This window comes from Myotis nattereri, assembly GCF_964212035.1.
Source record: "Myotis nattereri genome assembly, chromosome: 14".
Lineage (NCBI taxonomy): Eukaryota > Metazoa > Chordata > Mammalia > Chiroptera > Vespertilionidae > Myotis > Myotis nattereri.
In genome coordinates, this window is record NC_138089.1 from 38,141,078 (window position 1) to 38,162,753 (window position 21,676).

The following is a 21,676-nucleotide window of genomic DNA, read 5'->3' on the forward strand; positions in this document are numbered from 1 at the left end:
AGCCCTGCTTGAATATCTGATAGCTTCTGAAAGGCTGCTCTGGAGCAACAGGTAGTTTTATCTATGGTCTTCTAAAATGCAAGTTTCTCAAAAGACCAGAAGCAAAATTTCAATATTCAAATACGTCCTTAAGGATCACTCTATAAAAACTAAGTGAAATGACTTTAATCATATGGAGATGGCCTATCGGGGATGAGAAAAATACTTGGCTAGGATTTCTTTAAGTGTACCAGTCTTGGTTATTTAAAATGCCTTGCTCTGGCTGGTGTGGCTCATTTGGTTGGGCATTGTGCCATGCACCAAAATGTTGCTGGTTCGATTCCCAGTTAGGGCACATGCCCAGGTTGTAGGCTTTATCCCCAGTAGAAAGTGTGAAGGAGGCAGAATCGATGTTCTGCTCTCACATCAATGTTTCTTCCCCCTGCCTCTAAAAATTAATGAAGAATTTAAAAAATAAAATAAAATGAATACTGCCTTGTAGTAATCCCTGTAGAGTTGTGAATCTGCATGTGCTAGTGATACACAGACATAACAAGTCATCACAATGACACAGTTACATGCTTTTGCACTTCCACACAACCACATTACAAAATCGCATCACGGAGTAGTTTTGCATAAAGTAAGTGCTTAACAACTGTCTACATAGATATTTAATGCAGTGCCCTGGTAGACTAAGTCAAAATGTTTATCAATTGTTAAACAAAAGCACATATCAATCTAAAATAACTTCCATTAAAAAGTAAAAACTGTATTGCATTGTTTTGCTGATAAAGTACTTCAGAGGTTAGGCTTACATAAATCCAATTGCTAAGGTAGACAATGATTTTACCATTTAGAATATGGTAAAAATAGGCAGTACTAGTGGGAGAAAGGGACAGAAAGACAAAGCAGAAAAGTCAAATTGAAAACGAAAAGAATATTAGATGGAAAGTGGTAAGTAAAACCATGCATAATATTGACAGACCTGCTGCATGTAGAGGTGTCCTCTTCAAAATGTAATCTTTTACTAGGATTGAGGCTCCCTGATTAATGAGTACATCCACACATTCAACATGGCCCTTAAATGCTGCAAGATCTAAGGGTGTTCTTCCACTACTATTCCGCACATCAAGATCTAACAAAGACTGTACCAACACTTCCAGTGCTTGATGGTGACCATGATAGGCCTAGGAATAAAAATAAATACATACATACATATATACATACATATTTAGACCGACTTTCCAGAAACTTTAGAAAACAAAGAAGCAAGCAAACTTGTCTTCACATTATTACTATATTTGAGCTAATCCAAAGTTTCAGTATTTAGAATTCAGAAAGTTAACTATAACTTTTTAAACAACCAAATAGGCTATAGTGTTAAGAAATGAGTATTCTGCAAATAATAAAAATTCAGCCGAAACCGGTTTGGCTCAGTGGACAGAGCGTCGGCCTACGGACTGAAAGGTCCCAGGTTCGATTCCGGTCAAGGGGCATGTACCTTGGTTGTGGGCGTATCCCCAATAGGAGATGTGCAGGAGGCAGCTGATCAGTGTTTCTCTCTCATCGATGTTTCTAACTCTCTATCTCTCTCCCTTCTTCTCTGTAAAAAATCAATAAAATATATAAAAAAAAATTCAAATGACATGTGATGTTTTCATGAGTCTACAATGTCTGGTTAATGGCAGACACTGAATGGATATGTGACATGGATTCAATTAAAACTTTCATTCTAAGTCTATTCAGATTCCAATGTCTGATTTTTCAGTCACAGTTCAGTCTTCTTTTAACTCCCTGATAAAACTTCACTATACTTAAATTACAGAGACAGCCTGCAACTAAGTTAAGCTAGTACTTGAGTTTTCTGATTTCTCAAATTAATATGACTCCTCCCTCTACGGAATAATATGCCCTATCTCAAAAATAAGCGTTTCTTTGAGCACAAAAATACTTAGACTGAACCCTGCTTGAATGACTGCCATGTGCGAGGCATTGTCTAGCAGTACAATAGAGTAACAGGATTTAAAAATTTGTCAGACTGAAGCTCTGCTTTTTTATACAGTCTGATAAAAGCGCTTTCCAGATAATTCATTTAAAAAACCAACATGTCAAATGAACATTTATTATTCTCATTGGACTAGATGCTGAGCAGGACATAAAGCAGTAACAAGACACAGTTCTAGCACCAAAGGAATGTTCTCTCTAGTTCACTGACACGGCCACTTTGTAGTTAAGGGACTTTCAGAAGTTATTTTTTGATGCCATTCACACCTACAGATTAGCAGGTGGGTAAATTATCACTTTTGAATTTTTCACTGGGAATGGAAAAACATAAAATTCTACCATACTTGAGCTAAATCTCACTTGCTCCTAATCTGAAAAAAGATACACAGCTAAGAGAGGGCCCCACACTGCATCAAAGGGCTATAAAGCCATTTATTGTGGAAAATGTCAGGAAGTACCAGAAAGAGTAAAGGTGCTCTAGGCCAGGGGTGGGCAACCTTTTTGTGAGTGCATGCCAAAACCAGCAAAATCTCTGACTCAACATTCTTCTGCGTGCCAACCCTAATTTTTTCAGAACATGTTACGCCTACTTGATATCTCTTAAGGTGTACGTATGTGAAGAACCTTGAAGAAATAATAAAATTCATTCGAGCGACAAAAACACAGTATATGATGATGAAAAATACATTAATTTTTTAATGTATACATGTACACTGATAGTCCAATAGAAAACTTTATGACTCCGTTTGATATTATCAGTGGGACTTTTGCTGCTGCATCACTGATGACAGAGATTTTATATCAGGTTTATATTTCGTGACCTTCAGAGATATGCACGAGCTACTACTTTCATCTGTCAGTCTACTCCTATTACGAGACTTAACAAAATTCATCCTGAGAACAAAGATTCACAAGCGTATGTGGATGAAACCAAAACACTGGTTGGATCTAGGAAGGCAGAGGCATACAAATTGCTCTTCCCCTCTCTCATCAATCCATGTGTATGGTCTTTAAGATAACATGTTATGTAAAATTATGTATTTATCTAAGATGCACCTACACTGAACTTATCTGAAAAATAAAAAAGTCGGTATTAAGAAAAAAATTGTAAATGGAAGATTATAAGAGAGGGTTTCGCGTGCCAGCAAAAGTTACTGGCGTGCCATGTTTGGCACGCATGCCAGGGGTTGCCCACCCCTGCTCTAGGCCTTACTGATCTCTTTGATGTTTCTGACTCTCTCAAAGGTTCAAGTGACTGGAAATCACTGAACTTTTACTGTCTTAGCACCACATCCAACCTTGTTCCTCACCAGATCAGTGAAATTATGCTACTAAATGAATGGACTCTGAGAAACACGGTTTATGCAGAAGACAATAAGAAAAGAAGAGAGAAAATAAGGATGACTAGGAGCCATGACGATTTGCCACAGGGGTTTTTTCCTTCATGATGTCCTTGTATAGGCTGGAAACTTGTATGTTTACTAGTATGTGTGAAGATAGGAACCAAGACCAATTTCACTAAGCCTCAAGCCACTGTGTTTTAACTGTCAAGCTGTCCTAGATTAGAAGAGTTTGGAAGGAAAAAAAAGCCACTTCAAGTAATTTCTGAAGCCTCCCAGAAATACAGTGGGGCCTTGACTTACGAGTGTCCCGACTAACGAGTTTTTTGAGATACCAGCTGTCTCTCAGCTGATTTTTTGCTTTGAGTTGACAGAGTAATTTGAGTTAACGAGCTCCTTAATGAGCTCGGTCTCGGAACTAATTAAACTCGTAAGTCAAGGCCCCACTGTAGATACAAATGCAGAAGTGGTGGCATAACCACATTTCATTAAGTCTAATTACTAAATTACAAAATTGTTCTCATTCCAGCTTAAAACACTACTTAGCACACATGCTCATAGCAGCACCATTCACACTAGCCATAAAATAAAAAACTAGCAAAACAACAACAACAAAAAACTATAGTTTTTGAGATAACTATTCAAGACGTGGCAAAGTGCTTAGTCTGGCACCTAATATGTGCTCAAGAAATGACAGTGCTATCATTTTAAGAATGATGACGATGATGCAAGAGGAATTGCCTAGTCATCTGCTCAGACTTCATTTCTTGCCACCAACTGTAAAACAGCTATTTTCTCCACACTGGCTTTGTCCTCTGGATGACTTATTTACTATGTAAGTCTGAAGAGCAGATAATATTTCCAAAGACCCAAAGGGCAAGGAAGCAGACAGCTTCAGCATGCCTTCTTAGCTTATTTAGAACATGGCAAGGAAGTGGGGAGAAAGACACTGCAGAAAAGTCAACGTGCACATGTCAGTGCTAAGACATATGCAAGGAGATCAGGATGAATATAACAGTCTATGTGAGAAGAACAAATTAAATGGATCACTGAACCTGGAGTGATCCATATTAGCTTAAGTAGTACCACTGTAACCATTTTACTATACTTAAAATCAGAGGTCTCACAAATATACCTGGTGACAGACCCAAGTCTCCTGATTCTCAAAGTTCCCACTCTTCCCTCAACTGTAACACGTTTGTTTCAAAACTAAATTCTTCCTTCAGCACTGAAAGAACTAGATTGGGCTCTGCTTGAAATTTCCTAAGGTAATTCATTCCCATATTTGACTTAAAGAACTGTCACACTCTCTCCTTTCTCCTCTTAGTGAGGAAAACTTCAGAGGCATCCCAAACTAAAAGAGACAGCACATGGCTAAATCCTATAGCACGAGCAATCGAAGGACCAGTGAACACATACCCAGTCAGCATCCTAAGTTCACAATGTAAGCAAAAGTTACAGAAACACCACAGAAATTATAGCTCTTATACCACGTGTTCAGCAAGTTAGGAGCCATTCTACTACGACAGTGTGGTTTTAAATTCACATCACAGGTATGTTCTCTCCCTTAGATTAGGCCTTGGGGGAAACCCAAAGAACATTCAAAACAAAACAAAATAAAACATAAAAGTAGATTCAAGAGTTCTCTAAATAAGGAAGTTCTTAAAGTTTTAATTCCATGACCATCATTACATGGATCAAAAGTTCTGGGCACTAGTTTGAGTCAGCACAGACATGAGGCATTTTCAGTAAACCAGCCATCAAGTTGGCTGTGCAGGCAATACTACTCACAGCCAAGTGTAAAGGGCTTATTGTTGCTCTATTGTCTGAATCACTCAGCATGTCTGTTCCGGAGGTTTCCATTAACTGAGAAAGAAAAGCATTTTAAATGTCAGAAATGACACTTTTAGATATACTATAGCAGCTATCCCTGCTCCCTTCCCCCCAAGTTAAAATCCATTTCAGAGTATAACTTATACATAAATATAAATTTAAAAATCTCAGACCCCCCCCCCCCTCTCTCTCTCTCTCTCTCTCTCTATATATATATATATATATATAAAAGCCTAATGTGCAAATTGTCCCCACAGGAATTCTACTGGGAGACTGATCGCTTGCTATGACATGCGCTGACTACCAGGGGGCGGTGTGGAATGAAGGAAGGCCCAGCCGGCAGCCAGAAGGCCCCGATTGGCTCTGATCACCAACCAGGCCTAGGGACCCTACCCATGCATGAATTTCGTGTGCTGGGCTTCTAGTCTATTTATATAAAAGCCTAAGCGACCTTTAGGGCCAAACAACTGGAATGACTGGTCGACCAGTTGCTATGACATGCACTGACCACCAGGGGGCAGACACTAAATGCAAGAGCTGCCCCTGGTGGTGAGTGCACTCCCACAGCCAACCTCCTGCAGCCCCTCCTAGGGGCCGGCTGGCCCTCATAGGCTCCTGGTGCTAAACCATTTATAGAGATCTGCTTCTAAGTCAGGGTTTCATACGTAGCAGAGCAATTCCCTGACTGCGATCTACTGAAAGTCAGCCCTCGACACAAGGGTTTCTCTCTTCCATCCTCGTGGTGGCAGCATGGCAGCGAGGGAAGAAAGGGGGGGGGGTGGGGCGGGGAACTGCGTGATGGTGGGGCGTGACGGCGGCATTGGTGTCTGGTGTCCGTTCCTTCTGCGCCTGGTCCAGTGACCTTTGCCTCCTCTCCCGACTCTGCCAGGGCCCTCAGGCCTGGGCTGGGACGGGGAACCAGGGGTGGGTGGTGGTGGATGCGGCCCATTTCCCAAGGGGGCTGAGAGCCAGCGACCAACCTCCCACAGTCCCTCTCCCGGCTGGCCAGCCAATCTCCTGCGGTCCCTCCCGTGCCCCCCACCCCGTGCACAAATTCATGCACTGGGCCTCTAGTTATGTAATAAAAACTAAAGTCAGCAAGCTTATAGAACAGATCATCCTGAAACAGGCTAAGAGTTTTGAGGGAGACTACAAACTAAGAGCTTAAGGAAAATGCTATTTAATTAGCACCAAGTAAGAACCTCCCCCTACCCTTCCTCCCTCCTACCACATACATGATTTCTGTCACTATCTTTGTTCCCAGGAATGTGTAAAATGGGCTATAGTTCTGGTGAGAGCAAATAAATAATTATAATAGTCTGAATAGTAGGGGGTAAATGAAATAATACTTACAACATCTAAAGGAGTTTCACTTGCAATCTGAAATAAAATTTTAAATAAAAAATAGTTTAGGAAGTATTCTTACATATGAAAGTGATAAATATTAACTATCTAATCTAATAAAAGAGAAACATTTAAATTGACCGTACCTTCATTACACCCCAAGCCATGCCCACCAGCCAATCAGAGTGACTATATGCAAATTAACCCAAACAAGATGGCAGCCAGCAGCCACAGAGCTGGAGCAAGCAGGAGGCTTGGTTGCCCTGGTGATGGAGGAAGCCAAGCTTCCCGTCTGCCCTGGCCGGCTGTGGCCTCCGCTAAAGGCAACAAAATTTCAATTATAGAAGATAAACAAATCCCAGATACTTGCTTCCAGCCAGCATCCACTGCGAGCTTGGGTGGCTGGGGGCCGTGGCCAGCCTGCAAACAGCCATCTGCCCCTCACCCAGGATGGCCACACCCTCATGGGGTGAGGGTCCCCGCTGGGGGGCTTGGACAGCCTGCAAACAGCCATCAGCCCCTCACCCAGACTGGCCAGGCACCCCAGCAGGACTCCCACCCTGAAAGGGGTGTGGCCAGCCTGAAAACAGTCCTCAGCCCCTCACCCAGGCTGGCCAGGCACCCCAGCGGGACCCCCACCCTGATCTGGGACACCCTTCAGGGCAAACCAGCCGGCCCCCACCCATGCACCAGGCCTCTATCCTTTATAATAAAAGGGTAATATGCAAATTGACCCTAACAGAAGAAAGACTGGTCACTATGACACACACTGACCACTAGAGGGCAGATGCTCAGTGCAGGAGCTGCCCCCTGGTGGTCAGTGCGCTCCCACAGGGGGACCTCTGCTCAGCCACAAGCCTCTCCTGCCTCCTCAGCAGAGCTAAGGATGTCCGACTGCAGCTTAGGCCTGGTCCCCGCTGGCAAGTGGACATCCCCCGAGGGCTCCTGGGCTGCCAGAGGGATGTCTGACTGCCAGCTTAGGCCTGATCCTCCCCGCCCCGCCCCCCGGGGAGCAGGCCTAAGCCAGCAGGTGGACATCCCCCAAGGTGTCCCAGACTGCGAGAGGGCACAGGCTGGGCTGAGGGACACCCCCAAGTGCACAAATTTTTGTGCACCGGGCCTCTAGTAGGTCTATATTTACATAGGACTTTTTAAAATTCCATTCTGAGCTTGTGCTTCCCTTTCCTCTAAAATTAAGTCTTTTAAATAAGCAAATGTATAAACTAATAGACCACAAACCTAGACACATGGATTTAAGATTTTAGACCAGCCGTGGGCAAACTACGGCCCATGGGCCGGATCTGGCCCGTTTGAAATGAATAAAACTAAAAAAAAAAAGACCGTACCCTTTTATGTAATGATGTTTACTTTGAATTTATATTAGTTCACACAAACACTCCATCCATGCTTTTGTTCCGGCCCTCCGGTCCAGTTTAAGAACCCATTGTGGCCCTCCAGTCAAAAAGTTTGCCCACCCCTGTTTTAGACTCAAGATACCATAGTAATCTTTGGTTCTAAATGCTATATCAAATATGTCAATCTCCTTTTTTCTATCTTTTATACTCACTCTTCTTGAATTTTACTTTCACTTGAAGGGAAACAATGTTTAATACAATTTATAAGGTAAGTTTAAATAAAGAACCTTTAACTTGAAGCATCTGTTACACACCTGAGAATCTTTTAACTTGTTCAACCAAGTGGGGTGAACGGTGGATACCATAGTTGAAACACAAAGTTACTTGGCAGAAGTAGCCTCCCTCATCTACATCTGTTAAAAGAATGGCCTTTCAGAATTCCCTAAATATGGGGGAACTTCCTCCAATGGGGACATTTATTTCTCATTTAAGACATGGTTATATTTCTTTAGAAACATTTGGAAAACATTTATTTAAAGGGGGCAGAGGAGCCCTAACGGGCATGGCTCAGTGGATAGCGTGTTGGCCTGTGGACTGAACAGTTGTGAGTTCGATTCTGGTCAAGGGCACATGCCTGGGTTGCAGGCTCGCTCCCTAGCGGGGGTGTGCAGGAGGCAGCTGATGGATGATTCTCTCTCATCATTGATGTTTCTATCTCTCTCTCCCTCTCCTTTTCTCTCTGAAATCAATAAAAATATTTTTTTAAAAAATAAATAAAGGAGCAGAGGAAGTAAATGCTACATAGATATGAGGTAATGTAAGGGAAAGACATAAGTAGCCCTGTCCAGAGACCTAATTTTGTCCTTTCTTTTTGAAAGGGAAAAGAGAATGACAGATAGCTGACTGAGACAAATATGAATTTGACAGGTATATGGATTCTAAAAATGTTTAAAAGCAACAGAATTTGTTTACTGATCCATTTATCATCATCTTCATTAAATTATTAGAATATAAACTCATATTAGTTGTTCCACAAGAATTTAGGAATCTTACCAGCTGAAGACATAGACGGTGACCATAAGCAGCTGAATAATGAACTGCATTGTATCCTTGCTTATCCCGGATCCCTGGATTTGCATCATTTCTCAGCAAGTATTCTAGGCACCTATTTGCAGAAACAACATATTCAAAATTCTGAATCCTGCATTTTAACTAATGATAAAAACAGACAAAAATAAAGACATTTTTCTTACATCTGAGCAATGTAAAATCATAAATACACCTAGTCACTTAAATGACATTGACTGTAAGTTTCATAAAAATACAAACTAACTGTTCATAAGAGAATCTTCTTCATTCAAAGCAAATACCTCCCAAGTCTGTCAGCAAGCACAGTGCACCTAAGGGCTGTCTTTTACAGTCACAACCTATGGGACTACCTGCTCCCCTCACACAACATCTGATGTGATTGAAGTCTTAAGTGGTGGTGAGCATCCTATGTTGGCAAATATTACTGCTCACCTATCTGGAACACAGAGTGAGCACAATATCTCATTAGGACACTCAATAAAGGATGCAAGGACATCTCACAAAATGGAAGTCAGAATTCAATGATCTTGAATCAGAAGACTGAGAGGGTGTAAAGAGTGTAAAACCGGTATGCAAGTGACAAGAAAAACCTTTGCATGGGAGAAATACTTCATTTCTGTGCTATTAAAATATGAGAAAAATAATTTTAAAAGGCACTATATGATCCACACTGTTATAATTTTAGTAATTTTATTGTTACCTTAGCAAAAAAAAAAAAAGAGTACTAAATTAGAAATTAAAAGATTTGTCTCTAGAGCTGATTTGATACCAATGATCTTGGGTAAATCACTTCATCTTTATAATGAAACTAGAGGCCCGGTGCATGAAATTCATGTTAGGGAGGGTGTGTATGTGTGTGTAATATGTGGTGGTGTCCCTTAGCTCAGCCTGCACCCTCTCCAATCTGGGACCCCTCAGGGGATGTCTGACTACCAGTTTAGGCCTGATCCCTGTGGCGTTGGGCCTAAACCAGCAGTTAGACATCCCTCTCACAATCCGGGACTGCTGGCTCCCAATCGCTCGCCTGCCTGGCTGATTGCCCCTAACCACTCCCCTACCAGCCTGAGTGACGCCTAACTGCCCTCCCTGCCAGCCTGATTTCCTCCAACTGCCCTCCTCTGCAGGCCTGGTTGCCCCCAACTGCCCTTCCCTGCCAGCCTGATCGCCCCCAACTGCCCTCCCCTGCTGGCTGGTTGCCCCTAACTGCCCTCCCCTGCTGGCCTGATTGCCCACAACTGTCCTCCCCTGCCAGCCATCTTGTGGTGGCGATCTTGGTCCACATGGGGGGAGTCATCTTGTGCGAGGGCATGACAGTCAATTTGCATATTACTGCTTTATTATATAGGATGGCCTCTGTCTATTCATTTGATAAATGGGGGTGGGAATCCAACAAAATAACCTAAATTCTATTCATGCTCACATTACAAGTCCATAATTATTCAGTGATAATTTGTCTAATATTGCAATATGACTAAATATAGGAAAAATGTGTAAGCAAATACTTCTTAAGTTTACAAAAGCACACTGAGGTTATATGAAAACAAATAAGACAGAATCCTTAAGCAATGTAATTGATTTTCAGTAACTATCATATATATGTATCATATGTGTGTGTGTGTATATATATATATAATTTATATATATATATAACTACTATTAAGGAGTAATTATGAAACCAATTTACACACAAATACACACACACACCCCCAGAGAATTCTTTTTTTTGTTTAATATATTTTATTGATTTTTTACAGAGAGAAAGGGAGAGGGATAGAGAGTTAGAAACATCGATGAGAGAGAAACATCGATCAGCTGCCTCCTGCACACTCCCCACTGGGGATGTGCCCGCAACCAAGGTACATGCCCTTGACCGGAATCGAACCTGGGACCCTTGAGTCCGCAGGCCGACGCTCTATCCGCTGAGCCAAACCGGCTAGGGCCCAGAGCATTCTTTTCATTGCCAATCCTTATTTGTTTAATGTTGAATTGCTTAAAATCCTTTAAATCTTAGAAATTATTTACAGAATCTATAGCTATCATAATTATCCTTAAGTAAATGTTCATTCTTTTAGGTGAAATTTTAGTATTTATGTACAGCTAAAATTATTGACAAACACTGTGAACTGGGTATCACTATGATTAAAAACCCCAATCTGACTTCTTAATTGACAGGCCTGGTGATTCCTGGTGTTCATAAACTGGCTGTAAGGGCACTTTAGGAAGTGTTCCAGGCAGTGTGCAAACTGCACAGTCTTCCTAGGTGCCCAGCTCCAAAGTCAACACTCACTGCAAAGATAGAGAAAAGATGGGCAGGACTGGAGAGCAGTCTCATTGCCTCATAGGCACAAACACTTCACCTAGGGCATACCTTATCTTTACTCAAGTTCTCTAGATATGAGTGATAAAACGGGAATAGTTCTCCTTACTGAGACCTGAATACAAGACAGTCTATCAGAGGAAAGAACTATTTTAAGATAACTTGCTGATACATGAGTACTAAAAAAAAAGATTTATTTAAGGAAAGCAAAACAAGCAGGTAAGTTCATGTTGACTTTCTAAAGTGGGGGGGGAGGGGCGCATGTCTTAAAGCACTATTTTCAGTGACTAGTTCCAAGTTTTCAGAATTAAATGGTTTGAAACAATTAAACTGTTATACATGCAGTAGTTTCTATCAAAACACATTATTTCTGTAATTTTTTACAGTAACACTACTCGGATGATTGGTCTGTAACAAAGCAAAGACTAAGAGTTGATTTATAGTGATAGAATTCCTCCTACTAGCATGGCTTTTAGATCCTAAGTAATTTCATAACTACTTTGTGAGACAAACATTCTTTGTAACAAAGGGAAAAAGTTCTGACACCCAAAATAATGACTTGTTCCAAATATTTTTGGCTAGAATGTGGGGAAGCAAGGACTAACCTCAGGTCTTCTCTTCATCTAGTGTTCTTGCCATTCTACTAAATGCTTTAGCACAAGGGTGAATGAGTTAGTGATACTTTAACCTGGGTGTTTCTAAAATACTGAACCACAAAATTACTTGACCTTGAAAATCTGGAACTCACTTTTAATTTGCAAATAAGGTGGAAGGGAGAGAGTATCTTTTAATTTACTTTTCCTGATTATAAGTTAAGATATGCTCATTTTATAAAACTCAAAAAATTAAAAAATGAAGACTTCCGCAATCTCAATCCTTCCCCTAAAATAAATTACGTATGCAAAATCAGGAGGAATTATTTATGACTAAATAGCTAAGTAATAAACTATAATTACTGTTATAATTTACCTTCATTTAATATATTAGACAAATTAAGTATTCTCATCCCAATTAAGCACATAATTTAAATCAGAGTGTATTAGAAACTATTTCTCCTATTCTTCCCCTACCACCTAAGAACTTCTAACACTTTAAGATCTGAAGGATAGTGATATTCCAGTCTCACAGCCCAATCTTCTGGTAGCATTGCCCATGTATCTCTTCTCTTCCCCTTCCCCTATGATATACTCAAGGCTACTAGTAGCCTTTGAAAAGTCAGATAAAAAAAAAACATGGAGGTGATATTAAGATGTGTTTTTGGCAGGGGGAAGGAAAGAGACCTTTATCTTTCTTCTATCATCTCAGTCAATAGGAAGGTTATTATTATATTGAAATAGGTAAAAATAACTATAATTAAGGAATAATTATGAAACCAATTTATTTCCCACTCTAGAGACTTAAGGAAAGATAATCAACACCAACAAGTTCAAAAAGGAAATATAAATTTGCAATAAAAATAGCCATGCATTATGGCAGACGTGATTCTACGGGAGCAACGATCCTTCATTCTCACCACATGATACTTACTTGCCATCTGTGTCTGATGTAGCTGCATAGTGCAGGGGTGTGCATCCTCTTTCATCAAGGTCGTTCACACTGGCTCCTGATCCCACAAGAGCAAACAGGCACTGGTAATTGCAGTTGGCAGCAGCATAGTGCAGTGGAGATCTTTTGCGCCCAAGTTAATATAAGAAAAATAAAAGTCAGGGGCATAGAGGAGTAAACAAGAACACAGTGGACGCTTCTTACTCCACTCAGTTACAATACAAGAGAGCCGGAGATTGATTTCTGCCATAAACTAAGTCTTTTGGAGGGCTGGACAGAAAGCTGAGGAGGAGAAAAGTTAGGCAGCAGAAAACCTCTAAGAATATGAAATTAAAAACACAGTTAAATGATTTCATGGTCTCTGGAAGTTACAATTCCAGTCTTTTGAGTGAATTACAGACACCCTCAGTATTCTGTTCAGAAATTTGGCAACCTTTATTTTAACAAAACTTCCCCTATACTAAAAAATAACTATTAAAGTTATTATTTGAGAGTCAGTTCTATTTGCTACTAAACTGTGTATTCCCATTCTTATTATATAATTCAATAAAACATATAAATTGATGAAAACAATGCTTCATAGTTAGAGGTAGCAGCTTCTGTTCATGTCTCAGTAGAAGAATAAAAGAGAAAATATAGGAGCATTAAAAAGAGTGCTCAGTTATAGCCACTATATGGTAGAGCTACAAAGTAATATCAGATTTTAGAAGCAAAAATACATAGTTTTGAAGACTGTTCACTATTCAGAAGAGTTAGAGCACTGTCCTAATTTCTAAAGACTGAATATTCATAGCCTATTTCTTTCCAGTTACTGAAATGAAACAGAATGGTACTACATTTAGGAGTCCATGTCTTTGATTTGCAAAGCTATGATTCCATGACTTTTCATTAAAAAAGAAGAAAAGGGAGGAGGAGAAAACAGAAAAGTGAAGATAAAATTTAGTCCAATCTTCATGCTATATATTTTTAAAAAGATTTACCAAGGGAAAAAACAGTAAAACATTATTTACTGAATAATGATATAGCATAGTAATAGTACTTTAAAAAATGCAATTAACCCTGAATTACTTTCAAACTTCTATTCTCAGAACCTGCTTCTGAAGCTCTATTTGTAATATAGAATGCTTCAAGTGTTATGAATTAACTAATATAGGATGGACTAAAGTGCAATTATAAAACCAAATTCACTATAAAAATTTTGCATTCCAAAGCCAAAATGATTTTTGATTTTGCAGGTGATTAGTTCCTTCCATTAGCAGACTTATGAGAACCGTCTGTCCCTCAAAGTAATTATAAGATCAGATAGTTTTTTCTTTTCTTACATGCATTTCTAATTCCCTATCATAGTTAATTCTATTTATTTCTGCACTGGCTTAACCACATTTCCTTCTTACACACCTAACCTTTTTTGTCATATACACTTTGATACAATTCTCAAATTCTTCACACACACAATTTTGCTCCTATTGCCACCTCTATTTTTCAAACCAATTCAAACTGCCTTTGATTCTTACTTATATGGTTCTAACACTCTGGCAGGGAGGTGGAAAGACACCTTTATCTTTCTTCTACCACCTCAGTCAATAGGAAGGTTATTATAGAGTAGATAACAGTGGTTTTAAGTACTGCCACCACAAATGCTAGCAACAATGAGGCCTGGGTTTGAACCCTGAGAATGAGGACTGGTTGAGTGACTGCAAAGGGACTCAGTCATTTCACAGGTGCTTTCCTGTAGGTCCTGCTCAGGGAGTGTTCGTGGATATGCTGGTATGGGTATTTGTGTATGTGGGGAGTTACAGGAGAGGAGAAAGGAAAATTACATATGTAGTTGCCATTTCCTCCCTCTCTCTGGTGCTCTGTAACCAACATGGGCATGGCACGCTCTGAAAAAAAGGAATGCCTGGGGGAGGAGAATACTGAGCTCTAGCCTGTTTCCGGAAGAGGCCACAGGGCTTCACATTCCATGGCGGTAATTATGGGGGAGAAATGACACCAAGCGGTCCAGAAGCGCGTATAACGTCAAGTTATAAGTGCCAGAAGGCAGCATGGGGCTGTGGCAGGGGCTTGGGTGGAAGAAGATCCTGGGTAGGAATGAATATTTACAAGTTATCAACTTACTTAAACCTCGCAATGAATCATGATCACAATGCTAACATGTTCAGTTAATTCTCAGAAGCCAGTTAGAAGGTCAAGCAAGTCACTGAGTAAATAACATTGATTAGGCTCTACAGAAAAACTGTATCACACCTTACCTCCCAAATTTGTCCTTTTTGTTGAAGTCTGCACCAGTATTCAGCAGAAGGTTTAGGCACTCCAAATTTCTATCCAGGAAAAAATGGAATACTTAATTGTTAGTAATTTAATAATGAAATTGGTAGGTTTAAATATGCATAAAAAACATGTTTTCAAATGAGAGTAAAGTGAATAATATAGCACGATTTATATTTTATGAAGAATAAAAACATTAAAATTCATCTTATCTGAAATTTAAAAAGTTATATACATACGTATTGCTCATTGATAGGAAATAACGAATGAATCCTATTGTCACTATTTAAAAGGAAGTTCACATTTTTAAGTGTCTAAAGAGTTTTTAAGAGCCTTTAAATAAACTTCAAGCAACATGCTTAGAATTGAACAGTTTAAATTTAAGTGGTTTTTAATTCTAAATTGAATTAAAATAGGTTAAAAAAAATCAAACCTGAAAACATAGATAATGTCCAAAATTAGCTATTCCTTGCTTACTTAGATGCATCCTTAGTTAAAATTATAGGAGAATATGTTACATGAATGGGTATTTCTAAAATTTAATTTTTATAAACCTGAACATCAACTTACTATTTCTATGAAAATTGCAACTGCCAAACAATCAGACATTCATGTTGTCTGTTGTCCCTCTCTCCATAGGCAAGTAACATGGATGCTAGGTTTTAACTGGAAGGCTCTTTGGTGACATTGGAAGAACAAGAGGACCCAGTCACATGTTAACAATCCATCTCTACAACTGAGACTGGCCTAGTGGTAGTCTTGGTTCAACACACTTCGAAATCATCAGTAATTGCTAAGGAATTATTACTGGAAATAAAACTCTTGCAAATGTCGTCCTGAAAAAGTCATCAAGAATTAAACGGCTTATCACAATTTTAGGGTTTAGATTATCAAAAGCTTTAGATTAGCATCATGCTTCAGGGACCAAGAGTTTTTGTTCCCCCTAAAATGTTACTGATTTCAGAGAGAGGAAAGAAGAAAGAGGTAGAAACATCAATGGCTGCCTCCTGCATGCCCCTGTCCTGGGAATTGAGCCCACAACCCAGGGAATGTGTCCTGACTGGAAACCGAATTGTGACCTCCTGGTTCACAGATTGACACTCAACCATTGAGCCATACCGGTCAGGCGGGACAAGAGTTTTAGTTGAAGTTTGTTGTTCATTCAAACCAACTGTCTAATTTCCCCTAGTAGTAATAATTAATACTCAAAACTTAGTCCAAAATCTTTCAATTTCAAATTTTCCATTTCATATATATTCTTCCTGAGTAGAACCAAAACATAAACAAGCTATTAACATTTCCCCCGCCCCGAAATTATAATTAAAAATTCCTTAACACCTTCTCAAAGAATAGTAGTATTACTTAAAATACTCCCAATGTTTTGATGCTCTTATTGGAAGAAATATATTTTTCATTTACCCAGAAATCATTCTTATAAAAAGCAATTAACTTCCTTTTGTAAGTCTGTTCTCTCTCTCATACTCACAATTTATGACTTAGGTGGATAAAGATTTAAGAAAAGCAATTTCTACTACTCAGGACTTTCTTCTCCCAAACCATTCTTGTTATGTTTTCTATTTTGTGGTAGTCCAGAACTAATAAAGAGAATCAAAGAGAAAAACTGCCATGACCGATGACCTTTTTCTTAAAACAGTAACTGTTTTATTAACATACCCTCCAGCTGCAGCTGCATGGAGACAGGTCCTACCATTATCATCTGGGGTATCTATGTCAAATCCTACAAGAAAAAAGACATTTTACATGTTATATAATGTTATAGATACATTACTTATATTACAGTATTTTGTCAAGAAATGTCAAGAGCCACACACCCCCAATCTCAAACAAAACTATGAATTATAGTTACAAAATTATGGAAAATAGATTAAAGATGTACAATATTACAAAAAAATTACTACTAAAAAACAGGGTTTTAGGATAAGTGCTTGAGTACTTATTTAAAAACTATAGACACCTGGGGAGAACCAAGATGGTGGCATAGGTTAACGCCGGAGATTGCTGCCTCGAACAACCAAATCAAAACACACCTAAAAGACGGAACGGACATCATCCAGAACCACAGGAAGGCTGGCTGAGTGGAAATTCTACAACTAGGAGGAAAGAGAATATCATACCCAGACTCAGAGGAGGCGCAGTGCGGAAGTGAAATACTCAGGTACGGAGTGCACGCGGAGCCGGCTGGCGGCGGAGGGCGCGGTTGGTGCTTTCAATCGGGAGGGAGTCTCAGATTCTGAGCTCCAGATCCGGCGAGTCTCTAGGGACCCAGACTCAAACGGGAGAAGTGGGACTGTCTGGCTTCGGTCGGAACTCGAAGGCAGCTTTCTCTCCGAGGTTTGCAGAGGTTGCTGGGACTCTGTGAGGCAGAGCCCCTAGGGACGGAACTGAGAGCCGCCATAACTGCTCTCTCAAGCCCGCCCTGTTGATCCCGAGCCCGAGTGACCCACCCGCCCCGCCCAAGCCCTGCACAGAGCCATTTGCCAGATAGCCTCAGGCAAAGGCTAGATTAGCACCTCCCCAGAGGACAGAAGTTTTCCCACTGCAGACACAGCTGATTCTCACAGCCAGCGGGCCTGGAGGTCAAATCCCCCTAGTATTAACTACAACAATCAAGGCTTAACTACAGGAGGACTGCACACAAAGACCACTAGGGGGTGCACCAAGAAAGCATAAAAAATGCGGAGACAAAGAAACAGGACAAAACTGTCAATGGAGGATATTGAGTTCAGAACCACACTTTTTTTTTTTTTTTTTTTTTAGCAAGTCTCACAAAGTTTTATTTTATTCTGAAATTAGGTGAAAAGAAAAAAATGAATGTTTATTGAAAGAGGAAAAATCCTTTCAAGATGATGTGTACTCCCATAAGGACGAGTTGCATATTTTATTTTATTTATTTATTTTATTTTTATTTTTTTTTTTTATTGCTTAAAGTATTACAACGGGTATTACATATGTGTCCATTTTATCCCCCCGCCCTAGACAGTCCCCTAGCCTCCCCTATCCCCCAGTGTCTCATGTCCATTGGTTATGCTTATATGCATGCATACAAGTCCTTTAGTTGATCTCTTACCCCCCTACCTCCTGCCCCCCAACCCTCCCCGGCCTTCCTGCTGCAGTTTGACAATCTGTTTGAGGCTGCTCTGCCTCTGTATCTATTATTGTTCAAAAGTTTATAATGGTCTCTATTATCCATGAATGAGTGAGATCATGTGGTATTTTTCCTTCATTGACTGGCTTATTTCACTTAGCATAATGCTCTCCAGTTCCATCCATGACGTTGCAAATGGTAAGAGTTCCTTCCTTTTTACAGCAGCATAGTATTCCATCGTGTAGATGTACCACAGTTTTCTAATCCATTCATCTACTGATGGGCACTTAGGCTGTTTCCAGATCTTAGCTATGGTGAATTGTGCTGCTATGAACATAGGGGTGCATATATCCTTTCTGATTGGTGTTTCTGGTTTCTTGGGATATATTCCTAGAAGTGGGATCACAGGGTCAAATGGGAGTTCCATTTTCAGTTTTTTAAGGAAACTCCATACTGTCTTCCATAGTGGCTGCACCAGTCTGCATTCCCACCAGCAGTGCACAAGTGATCCTTTTTCTCCACATCCTCTCCAGCACTTGTCGTTTGTTGATTTGTTGATGATAGCCAGTCTGACAGGTGTGAGATGATACCTCATTGTTGTTTTGATTTGCATCTCTCGGATGATTAGTGACTTTGAGCATGTTTTCATATGTCTCTTGGCTTTCTGAATGTCCTCTTTTGAAAGGTGTCTATTTAGGTCCTTTGCCCACTTTTTGATTGGATTGTTTATCTTCCTTTTGTTGAGTTGTATGAGTTCCCTATAAATTTTGGAGATTAGGCCCTTATCAGATATGACATTGGCAAATATGTTTTCCCACACAGTGGGTTTTCTTGTTGTTTTGTTGATGGTTTCTTTTGCTGTGCAGAAGCTTTTTATTTTGATGAAGTCCCATTTGTTTATTTTCTCTTTAGTTTCAAGTGCCCTAGGAGCTGTGTCAGTGAAGAAATTGCTTCGGCATATGTCTGAGATTTTGTTGCCTTTGGATTCTTCTAGAATTTTTATGGTTTCCTGTCGTACATTTAAGTCCTTTATCCATTTTGAGTTTATTTTTGTGTATGGTGTAAGTTGGTGGTCTAGTTTCATTTTCTTGCATATATCTGTCCAATTTTCCCAACACCATTTATTGAAGAGACTATCTTGGCTCCATTGTATGTTCTTGCCTCCTTTGTCAAATATTAATTGAGCATATTGGTTCGGGCCGATTTCTGGGCTCTCTATTCTATTCCATTGATCTATATGCCTATTCTTGTGCCAGTACCAGGCAGTTTTGAGAACAGAACCACACTTTTAAGGTCTCTCAAGAACTGTCTAGAAGCTGCTGATAAACTTAATGAGATCCTCAACAAATCTAATGAGACCCTTGATGTTATGATAAAGAACAAACTAGAAATTAAACATACACGGACTGAAATAACGAATATTATACAGACTCCCAACAGCAGACCAGAGGAGTGCAAGAATCAAGGCAAAGATTTGAAATGCGAAGAAGCTAAAAACACCCAACCGGAAAAGCAAAATGAAAAAAGAATCCGAAAATACGAAGATAGTGTAAGGAGCCTCTGGGACAGCTTCAAGCGTACCAACATCCGAATTATAGGGGTGCCAGAAGACGAGAGAGAGCAAGATATTGAAAACCTATTTGAAGAAATAATGACAGAAAACTTCCCCTTCCTGGTGAAAGAAATAGACTTACAACTCCAGGAAGCACGGAGAACCCCAAACAAAAGGAATCCAAAGAGGACCACACCAAGACACATCATAATTAAAATGCCAAGAGCAAAAGACAAAGAGAGACTCTTAAGAGCAGCAAGAGAAAGAAACTCAGTTACCTACAAGGGAGCACCCATACGACTGTCAGCTGATTTCTCAACAGAAACTTTGCAGGCCAGAAGGGAGTGGCATGAAATATTTAAAGTGACGAATACCAAGAACCTACAACCAAGATTACTTTATCCAGCAAAGCTATCATTCAGAACTGAAGGTCAGATAAAGAGCTTCACAGATAAGGAAAAGCTAAAGGAGTTCATCACCACCAAACCAGTATTATATGAAATGCTGAAAGGTATCCATCCTTTAAGAAGAGGAAGAAGAACAAGGTAAAGATACAAATTATGAACAACAAACATGCATCTATCAACAAGTGAATCTAAGAATCAAGTGAATAAATAATCTGGTGATCATAATAGAATCAGGGACATAGAAAGGGAATGGACTGACTATTCTTGGGGGGGAAAGGGGTGTGGGAGATGCGGGAAGAGACTGGACAAAAATCGTGCACCTAGGGATGAGGACAGTGGGTGGGGAGTGAGGGCCGATTGTGGGGCGGGAACTGGGAGGAGGGGAGTTATGGGGGGAAAAAGGAGGAACAAATGTAATAATCTGAACAATAAAGATTTAATTAAGAAAAAAAAAAACAACTATAGACACCTGAAACTAATATACTATATTGTATGTTGATTGTAATTGAAAAAAACACACCAAAACAAATACAAATAAAAACCAGAGAATACAATGGAATATTATTCAGCAATAAAAGAAAATAAAGTATTGATAATGCTACAACATGGATGACCCTTGAGATCAATTTGCTAAGTGAAAGAAATCCGTCACAAAAGAGCACATCTTGGGTGATTCTATTTCTATGAACTGCCCAGAATAGGCAAATTTATAGACAGAAAGTAGATTAGTAGTTGCTTAGGGAGAAAATGGGGATTGAGTGCTAATGGGGCTTTCTTTTAGGAGGAAAATAAAAATATCCTAAAACTGACTGTAGTAAGGGTTATACACCTCAGAGAATATACAAAAAAAGACTGCAAACTTTAAGTGAATAAAGTGTACCATATGTGAATAATATCTTAATATGTTTCATTTTTTAAAAAAAGTTACAGGTGCTTTGCTACCTATAAATTTTTACTAACACTGAGAAGAGGTTTTAGAATTCTCTTTCACAGAAAAAATGGGTATGTGAATACTTGTGGGGACACTCACACAATTTATTTTTATTTTTAAAAATATAGCCCTAACCGGTTTGGCTCAGTGGATAGAGCGTCGGACTGCAGACTGAAGGGTCCCAGGTTCGATTCCGGTCAAGGGCATGTACCTTGGTTGCGGGCACATCCCCAGTGGGGGGTGTGCAGGAGGCAGCTGATCGATGTTTCTAACTCTCTATCCCTCTCCTTTCCTCTCTGTGAAAAATCCATAAAATATATTTAAAAAAATATATATATTTTATTGATATTTAGAGGGACATAAAGATAGAAACAGTGATGAGAGAGGAACATCATTGATCAGCTACCTCCTGCACACCCCTTATTGGGGATCGAGTCCACAACCCAGGCATGTGCCCTGAATGGAAATCAAACCTGTGACCTCTTGGTTCCTGTGTTGATGCTCACACACACACACGCACACACACACACACATTTAAAAACTCAAAACAGAATTAACTCACTTAAGAATTATCATTTAAGAAAAACTCAGATGTGTCTGTCTCCA

General features: G+C 39.8%; 1 protein-coding gene across 2 annotated transcripts in view; it reads right to left on the reverse strand.

Annotated features, from left to right (window-relative positions):
* The window catches only part of ANKRD28 (ankyrin repeat domain 28), a gene marked incomplete at its 5' end in the record, with an annotated part of 113,582 nt that overhangs the window by 14,047 nt on the left and 77,859 nt on the right, over positions 1–21,676 (reverse strand). For both annotated transcript variants that reach the window (XM_081105930.1, XM_081105929.1), the window contains 7 exons: positions 965–1,166; positions 5,115–5,189; positions 6,510–6,536; positions 8,909–9,020; positions 12,789–12,929; positions 15,059–15,127; positions 16,749–16,812. In XM_081105930.1, the coding sequence (XP_080962056.1) occupies positions 965–1,166; positions 5,115–5,189; positions 6,510–6,536; positions 8,909–9,020; positions 12,789–12,929; positions 15,059–15,127; positions 16,749–16,812 (690 nt within the window). The remainder of the gene's footprint in view (positions 1–964; positions 1,167–5,114; positions 5,190–6,509; positions 6,537–8,908; positions 9,021–12,788; positions 12,930–15,058; positions 15,128–16,748; positions 16,813–21,676) is intronic.